The 9381-nt window shown below is 45.7% G+C and overlaps 1 protein-coding gene across 1 annotated transcript; it reads right to left on the bottom strand.

The window, feature by feature from the left end:
• Positions 1 to 5347: 5347 nt before the first annotated feature.
• LOC126986786 (uncharacterized) lies at positions 5348 to 6687 on the bottom strand. The gene is made up of 2 exons (XM_050843157.1): positions 6025 to 6687; positions 5348 to 5899 (listed from the first exon to the last, which is right to left on the bottom strand). Exons 1-2 carry the CDS (start codon positions 6685 to 6687, stop codon positions 5348 to 5350), a joined length of 1215 nt encoding a protein of 404 aa, XP_050699114.1.
• Between the last annotated feature and the right edge of the window lie 2694 nt (positions 6688 to 9381).

Below are 9381 nucleotides of genomic sequence, written 5' to 3'. Positions count from 1 at the left end.
GAGCAGGAAAAAGAAGAACAACGAGAACAAGAACAAGATGAAGATGAAGAAGAAGAAAGTGAAGAACAGGAACAAGACTAACAACAACAACAACAACAAAGAGAGAATTAAGAACTAAACTCTCATTGGACGAAAGAGAAAGAAAAATACTTAAAAGAAAAAATAGGTCAATGCATAGATAATCGCGATAGATAATTACAATGATTAGTGGATATTTATTTTTATTCAGAGTTAGCCGTATAATGACCCACCGAGGCGGCTGCCATTAGGGAGGAGCTGCTAATTAAGGCGTGATGAGGTCATTGAGGGACTGCACACACCTCACTAATTACTCTCGACTGGACAGGTGTGAAGCCCTCGCCGCCACCTCACCTGGGCCAACACTCCTCTTCTTCTTCTTTCTCTTCTATTTCCTCTTTGTTTTCTTCTTCTGTATTACCTCTCTCCATTTTCTCCATTCTCTTTTTCTCCTCTTGTATCACTGTCTAATCATCTTTCTTTCTTCTTGTTCTTCTTACTCTTTTACGTCTTCTTCCTCTTTATTTTCTTCCTTATTCTGCATTATCATCTTTCTTCTTGTTCTTTTTCTTCTTCTTCCTTTTTTTTATTTTGCATTATCATCTTTCTTCTGTTTTTTTCTTCCTCCTTATTTTCTTTCTTATTCTGCATCATCATTTCCTTTTCTTCTTTCACTGTACAATCATTTTTCTTCTTCCTTTTCTTCTTATTCTTTTATCTTCTTTCCTCTTTATTTTTCCTTTATTCTGCATTATCATTTCCTCTTCTTCTTTCACTGTACAATCGTTTTTTCTTCTTCCTTTTCTTTTTCTTCTTCCTTTTCTTTTTCTTCTTTCTTTTCTTTTTCTTCCTCTTTATTTTCCTCTTTGCTTTACCATCAATATCATGTTCTCCATTTTCTTTTATTTTATCATTGTTCAATCATCTTTCTTTCTTCTTGCTCTTCTTCCTCCTTTTCTTTTTTTTCATTTTTCTTCTTTTTCTTCTTTATTTTCTTCTTTATCCTGCATTATCGTCACTATCATGTCCTCAATTACTGCACAGTCATCTTTCTTTCTTCTTGTTCTTCTTCTTTTATCTATATTTCTTTTTGTTTCTCCTTTTTCTTCTTCCTCCTCGTCATTTTCTTCTTTATATCATGTCCTCCTTTTTCTCTTCTTCTATCACCGTATAATCATCTTTCTTTCTTCTGCTTGTTTTTCTTCCTCTTCTTTTTCTTCTTCCTTCTTTTCCTAAACCATCATCACAACTTCCTTTTTTCCCTTCCTCAATCACATAATTCATCGCCTTTTTCTCTCCATCTTCTTTAATCGTCTTTCTCTTCTTCCTCTTCTTCTCCTTCTCTTTCTTCTTTTTCTTATTCTCCTTTATCATAACCATCACCACTTCCTCCTGTTTCTTCTCCTTCACTCTCTTTTTCTTCTCGTTCTATTTCCTCTTCTTTCTCATTTCGCTTTTCTTTCTTCTATTCTTCCTCCTCTTCCTCTTCCATCACCACTTTTTCCCTTTTCCTCTTCTTCCACTGTACAATAATTATCATTTTTCTACTTCCTTTTCCTCATTTATTCCTTTTTTTCCTCTTCTTCCTCTTTCTTTTTCCTGCTTCTTCTTCTCTTCCTCCTCCACGAATTCCCTCATTTTTTATCTTCTTCCATCTTATACATCATCATTACCTGTTTTCTTTTTCATCCATTTTTTCTTCCTCTGTACCTCCTCCTCCTCCTCCTCATCCTCCTCCTTCTCCTCCTTCGCCAGGTGTGACAATTACCTCATTACCGGCTAATTACATCGGCCGTTACCTGTCAGGGCGCCCACTCACTTCTCTCTACCTGTCAACATCTATTTTTTGTACGCCTCTCTTTCTCTCTCTATCTATCTGTCTATCTATCTATCTGTCTATCTACTTACCTTCTTCACTCCAGTATCATTAAGGGTAATCTATCATCGTGTATTTCTTAAGGATCATTATCAGTTCTAATTTGTTGCCTCCTTTCCTTCTTCCTTCTTCTCTTATCTTTCTTCTTTCCTTTCATCCTTTCTCCTTTTCTTCTCTTCTTCCTTAATTTTTACCTTCCCTGTTTTCTTCATCGATTCGTCTAATTCGAGATAGTATGCCTCTCCGTTTTCTTTCCTTTCTTTCTTTTCTTTCTTTCTTTCCTTCCATCCTTTTTTCTTTGACTTTCCTTTTCTTCCTTAATTTCCTCCTTCCTTCCTTCCTTCTTTCATCGATTCATCTAACTCGAAATAGTATGCCTCTCCGTTTTCCTTCCTTTCTTTCTTTTCTTTCTTTCTTTCCTTCCATCCTTTCCTCTTTAACTTTCCTTTTCTTCCTTAATTTCCTCCTTCCTTCCTTCCTTCTTTCATCGATTCATCTAACTCGAAACTGTATGCCTCTCCGTTTTCCTTCCTTTCTTTTCTTTTCTTTCTTTCTTTCCTTCCATCCTTTTTTCTTTAACTTTCCTTTTCTTCCTTAATTTCCTCCTTCCTTCCTTCATCGATTCATCTAACTCGAAATAGTATACCTCTCCGCTGTCCTTCCTTCCTTCCTTCCTTTCTTTCTTTTTTCATTCTTCCTTTCTTTCTTCTTTCTTCCTCAATGCTTTTAACCAGTAATAATAGTTCGACTTCCTTCCTTCCTTCCTTCCTTCCTTCCTTCCTTCCTTTCTTTCTTCTTACCTTCCTCCCTTCCTTCTTTCCTTCCTTACTTCCTTCATTCCTTCCTTCTTTCCTATTTCCTTTCATTATTTCCTTCCTTCCTACCTTCCTACCTTCCTCCCTTATTTCCTTCCTTCCTCCCTTCCTTCTTTTCTTCCTTCCTTCCTTCCTTCCTTCTTTTCTATTTCCCTCCCTTATTTCCTTCCTTCCTTCCTTCCTTTCTTATTCCAATTGTTCCTACTTACCTTCCTTCCTTCGTTTCCTCAATTCTTCCCTCCCATTTTCCTCCTATATTGACTTCTCTCTCTTATCTCCTCCTCCTCCTCCTCCTCCTCCTCCTCCTCCTTCATGTTTGGTCGAGGTCAACAGCCGAATGGACATGTTCTGGACCTGTTTTGTGGTGACCGTGTGTGTGTGTGTGTGTGTGTGTGTGTGTGCGTGTGTGTGTGTGTGTGTGTGTGTGTGTGTGTGTGTGTGTGTTTGAGTTGATTGATTTCGTGTCTTTGTTCCTCGAGTCTTTTCTATTCATTTTGTTGGACTTTTCTTTCCTTCATTTTTCTCTTTTTCTTTTTTCTTTATCTCTGCCTCTCTTTTGTTATTTTGTCTTTCTTTTGTTTCCTTTGTTCTTTTTTTTTCTTTTTATGTATGGAGTATGCATCTGACGTGTGGGGGGGGTCCACTCACACAGCTCTCCATGACAGAGTGGAGTCTAAAGTGACACTGACACTTGCACGACTTTGTGGCACGCATTGCCACAAACTGTGTCGTGGCAATGCGTGCCATTTTGGTGGCACGCAGCCTCCACTGTTCCCGCACTGTTCACGACGACTTCACACTCTGTTCACGCATAGGTTACGAATGCGCGCCCAATAGTGCCCACATTGACACGAACTGGCACGACGTATTTACGCATAGTTTACGCACTGTTCGCGCAAAGTTTACGCACTTCCCGCATTGGCCCGACGAGTTTGCGCTATTCGGAGGCCGTCGTGGCGATTTGGGCACGCCATATAAAAAGGGGGCCTCCCCACCCCTGGCGTCATTTTTGGATTGCCTGTGGAAGAGACAACATGCTGAATTCCAGAGACAGCGTCAAGAAGATGCCTATACCTGGCGGCTGCTCTAGCCATTGTTGAAGAGCAGCAGAAAAGGGTGCAAGAGGCAGAAGATGAAGAAAAGGCAACCCCACCTCGAAGAAGGACACCAAGGAAAGTGTGGGTCAGGAAATGGTTGGCCAGAAGACAGGAGTTTGGACAGTATGACACGCTACTGACTGAACTCCACAAGGAAGATCCAAGGCTACAAAATTACCTCAGAATCACACCTGACCTGTTCCAAGAGATGGTTGAAGTTAACCCTCGCCTCCAGAAACAGTCCACCTTCATGAGGAACCGCTTCCAGTTGGACTCAAGCTGGCTGCCACCCTCCGCTTCCTAGCCACTGGAAATTCCTATCCAAGTCTGCAGTTCAGCTTCAGGGTTGAAGCAAGTACAATCTGCAAGTTTATACCCAAGGTGTGTCAAGCCATCATCGCGGTCTACAAGGACGAAGTGCTCCGCTGCCCCAAAACTGAAAAAGATGTGGAAGGAAGTTGCTGCCAAGTACAGCTCCAGATGGAACTACCACAACTGTCTGGGAGCTGTAGACAGCAAGCACATCGCCATGAAAAAGCCACCCAATGCTGGTTCAAAATACCATAACTACAAGGGCTTCCACAGCATTGTACTGATGGCAGTGGCAGATGCTGGCTACAAGTTCCTGTATGTGGATGTTGGGGCAGAGGGTGGCGCATCGGATGGAGGAACATGGAGTAACTGCTCCCTGCATGATGCTGTAGAAGACCACAGAGCTGGAGTGCCTCAGCAGAACCGCTCCCTAATGATGATAAGCCAGTGCCCTATCACTTCGTAGGGATGACGCCTTCGCACTCCGAACCTGGATGATGAAACCATTCTCCCACCGATCACAGGTCCATCGAGAACGCATATACAGCTACAGAGTGTCTCGTGCCCGTCGTGTTGTGGAGAATGCCTTTGGAATCTTGTCTCACAGGTTCCGTTGCTTCTTGACAACAATGCAGCAGCACCCGACAACATCAACCTGATCACCATGTGCGCCTGTGTCCTACACAACCTCCTCCTCATCAGATACCCACATGCAATTCCAGAAGTGGACCGCGAAGATCCGGACACATATGATCTGATCCTGGTAGATGGCGACTCGACCAGCAGCTGCTGGGCTGATGCCTCTACCAGGCCACCATTCAGCGAGGGAGGCGAAGGATCAGCGAGACTACCTGTCACATTACTACATGTCCCTGCTGGTGCCGTCCCTTGGCAAGAAAGAATGGTATCCCCATGAGCTGCATCTATATTTGTACCACTATTGAAATAAAATCTTTCTCGTTTATTTTTCTTTTCTTTTCCTTTTGGTGTCTCTTTTATTTGTGGCTAACTTTATTTTAATGTGAAAATGAAAACAAGTGTTTTAAAGTAGTCAACTTTATTAACATGAAAACAACAAACAACATTTTCAAAGTGTCTCACTCAGTGTCCTTGCTGATGCTGGGACCGCTGCCTGGGGATACACGGTGGACTGTCGGGGTGTTAAGGTCCTTGGAGGTGAAGGGGTTGAGGTGAACTCCTCTCTAGGATGCTGCCTACCGACCCTGGGGTCAGGCCAGGAAGCTGGGTGATGTCACAGGTGTCTTTAAGATGACTGACGGCGACACTAAAGGGGTTGGTGATGGCGACTGGACAAGAGTCGCTGATGGGGCAGGTGGCATCCGTGGTTCCCACTCAGTGGTCCGTGTCCAGGACGACTGGCCTGAAGACTGGGAGGCCAGTGGTGGCTGGGGCGGCAACAAGGGTTGAGGTGCTGGCTGACTTGCTGGAGGTTGCTGCTGCTGCTGCTGCTGCTGTGGCGGTGCCTGCCAGGTGGCCGGTTGAGGGGGGTGCCAGAACTGCTGCTGCTGAAGGGGCTGCCAGGGTTGCTGCTGCTGTGGGCCTTGCCAGACCATGGGTGGTTGTTGCTGTGATTGCTGGAAGAGCGGACGCCGCTGCCTGTAACGGTGGACCAGGTTGAGGCAGTCAATCTGGAACTCGTGCCAGGATTCCTCCGGGATGCCCTGCATGTGCCCTTCCAGCAGGCACACGAAATCATGGACGATCTTCTGGTGGCCGGTGTAGGAGTGGCTGGCGCCCTGGGAGTCTGCTTTGGAGAGGATCTGAAACATACAGACATTGGCACCAGTTAGTACAGCATTTGATTGCATCATATTGCACATGTCATGTCAAGAGAAATGGAACAAACTGGAATACAATCTACAACTAGTGACATTGGGATTCTCACCTGCCTGACAGCTTCACTGAGGTCAATGTGGGTGACCCCCGATGTGGTGGTAGTGACGGCGGTTGTGGTGGCTGTCTCTGTTGTTGGGGGCCTGGACCGCTTCCCCTTGCCCTTGCCTGTTGTAGTAAATGCCTGGCTCTGGGACCCTGTAGACTGGACATCATTATCCTCATCGTCGCTGCTCGTCACTGTGGCTGACTCGGGGACAGCAAACTGCTCACTGGGGACTGTCTTTCCCCGAACGATGTGCTGTGTTAAGAAACTCCAAGTCTCCATGATCTCGTCGTCACGGGCACTCCTCTCAGGCTGGCTTGCCCCACTCTTCTTCTCCTTCTTCAAGATCTTCCCCACCCTGGTGCGCATGTTCTCGTAGTGCTTCTTGCATTGGGGACCAGTGGCAGGGGGATTCAGCTGCTCTCCGACTCGGTTCCACAGGCTGTTCTTGGTCGCCACGTTAAGCCACTCCTTTTGCTTCTTGTCATACAGCTGGGGGTATTCCTTGATGAGGTCAGCCAACCCCCTCTCCCCCTCATCTGTCCAGCGGTACTCAGGGATTTCCTTCTTGGATACGGACCCGCTTCTTCTGCTGCCAGGTAGCCTCTTCCTCACTGGATGGCTGTCTCTGGGTGTCAAGTGTATCCTGCTGTGTCTCAGGGATGCCATCGACACTTGATATGGATGACTGGAGGACTTATCTCTCTCCGCGGTCTCTGGCTCTGGATCTGCTCCAAGATTGTCTGGCCTGTCGGCTTGTGGCCTTCTCTGCTTTGCTCTTCCACCTATTTGTGTCGTCTTCGGCATGTTGTCTGCTTGCTGGCAAGTTGTGGAATGGCGAGAAGTGGCTATTATATACCCCGCATTGACGCGAGCGACACTGTTGCGCAATAGTTGCGCAATAGTCGTGAACTACTCGCAAACTCGTCGTGAACTGCTCGTGCCAAGCGCAAACTGTTCGTGAAGTGCGTGAACTAGTCGTGAACTGTTCGTGCCATCAAGGCGTGAAGTACACGTGACCGTGTCAGGGGTAACGCACGACCATGCTGCGACGCGCAATGCGTAAACATGTCGCAAACTTGTCGTGAACAGTTCGTGAACAGTTCGTGAACAATGCGTGGCAGGTCGTGCATGTCGTGGCATGGCGCGCACTGGCACGCACTGGTGCGCATCCTCCTGCATTGTCCCGCACTGTTCGCGACAAGTTCACGAACAGTTTGCGCATAGTCAACGAACCCGTCACGAAAAATTTGTCGTGCCAAAATTTTAAACATTTCAAAATTTTCGTCCCGACATGTGATGCAGTCACGACGAGTTTCCGAACACTTCACGCGAGTTTACGACTAGTTTGCGCATTGGCACGACCGACTTCGTGCCAATGCGTGCCACAAAGTAGTGCAAGTGTCAGTGTGGCTTTAGGCTCTTCGTCTCATCAGCTCTCCTCCTCTTACTGAAAGTCTTCTACCTCTTAAAGTCCGCCGCCATGTTGCCCCTCTTTCTATCTTCTATCGATATTTTCATGCTGACTGCTCTTCTGAACTTGCTAACTGCATGCCTCCCCTCCTCCCGCGGCCACGCTGCACACGACTTTCTACTCATGCTCATCCCTATACTGTCCAAACCCCTTATGCAAGAGTTAACCAGCATCTTCACTCTTTCATCCCTCACGCTGGTAAACTCTGGAACAGCCTGCCTTCGTCTATATTTCCTTCTGCCTTTGACTTGAATCCTTTCAAGAGGAGGGTATCGAGACACCTCTCCTCCCGAAATTGACGTCTCTTTTGGCCGCTCATTAATTTTGTCCTTGTGGGAACAGCGATTGGCTGGCTTTTTTTTACACCTTTTTTTTTGTTGTTGCCTTTGAGCTGTTTCTTTAGCTGAAAAAAATGTGTCACCCTTTATCGCTGTGCCTTTCTGGGTTTCATATATTCAGTTTGTCTTTCACTCTTTCTTTATTTCTTCTTTCATTCTTTATTATTTTCCTTCCTGTCAGTCTTTCATTTGTGTTTCTCTTATTAATTATTCTTTCCTCGTTTCTTTTCTTTGGTTCGTTATGTAGATTCTGCCAAACTTTTAGAAATATCGTGTTTTTTACGTCTCTCTCTCTCTCTCTCTCTCTCTCTCTCTCTCTCTCTCTCTCTCTCTCTCTCTCTCTCTCTCTCTCTCTCTCTCTCTCTCTCTCTCTCTCTCTCTCTCTCTCTCTCTCTCTCTCTCTCTCTCTCTCTCTCTCTCTCTCTCTCTCTCCTGTAATCCCATCACCGCTGACCACTAATCACCTATCGGCGTACCTTTGAAACCTTTAATCACTTCACTAATAACGATCGTACCTGTACACGCCAATTGCCCATGTCACCTGTGTGTGTGCGTGCGTGTGTATGTATGTGTGTGTGTCTGTAGGGAGGGAGGGAGTCGTTGTGTTGTGTGTGTGTGTGTGTGTGTGTGTGTGTGTGTGTGTGTGTGTGTGTGTGTGTGTGTGTGTGTGTGCGTGCAACCTTGACCGTTCCTTCATCTCTCAGCTTTAGTTTTCGATGTGAGGTGAAATAAAGAGGATGGAAGAGGAGGAGGAGGAGGAGAAGAGGAGGAGGAGGCGGACGAGGACGAGGAGAAGGAGGAGGAGGAAATTAATAGGAAAGACATGAGGAAGATAAGAGGGAGGAGGAGGAGGAGGAGGAGGAGGAGGAGGAGGAGGAGGAAGAGGAGGACAAAAAGCAGGAGGAAGAGGAGGAGAAAGGGAAGGAGACATAGGAAGAAAAAGGAAGGAGAGGAAAAGAAAAACAGTGCCCAGAAGTTATCTCCACTACGGTTATGAGAGAGAGAGAGAGAGAGAGAGAGAGAGAGTAATTAAATAGAGAGAAGGAGAAGAAAAACAAGGAGAGGAAAATGAGGGACCAAGAGGAAGAGAAAGAGGAAGAGGAAGAAAGAGGATGAAAGGAGGACACACACACACACACACACACACACACACACGCCTTCATTTACCTCCTACCTCCTCCTATTGACTCCTTATAATCATCAAATTCTCGCCTCCTGACTTTACGTGAGGGCTTCCACGCGACGCTAGACCAAGATTAGACCCTCTGCCTGCTATTCCTCCTCCTCCTCCTCCTCCTCCTCACCGTCATCGTGCGTGTGAGTTCCTCGTTCTCTTGTTCTCCGTGTTTTGTTTTTGTTGTCGTTTTTGGTCCCATCTTTACTACGGGACGGTTTCTGTGTTTATAGTCTAGTCTTGGTTCAATGGTGTATTATTATTATCATTAGTAGTAGTAGTAGTAGTGGTGGTGGTAATGGTAGTAGTAATAGTAGTGGTAGTATTTATAGAGGTAGCCTAATTACAGCAGCCCGATAAGTTACGGCATTTCAGTA

The sequence above is a fragment of the Eriocheir sinensis genome, chromosome 63 (genome assembly GCF_024679095.1).
Source record: "Eriocheir sinensis breed Jianghai 21 chromosome 63, ASM2467909v1, whole genome shotgun sequence".
Taxonomy (NCBI): domain Eukaryota; kingdom Metazoa; phylum Arthropoda; class Malacostraca; order Decapoda; family Varunidae; genus Eriocheir; species Eriocheir sinensis.
Note: the sequence above shows the minus strand (reverse complement) of the source record. Positions and strands in the feature narration are given on the sequence as shown.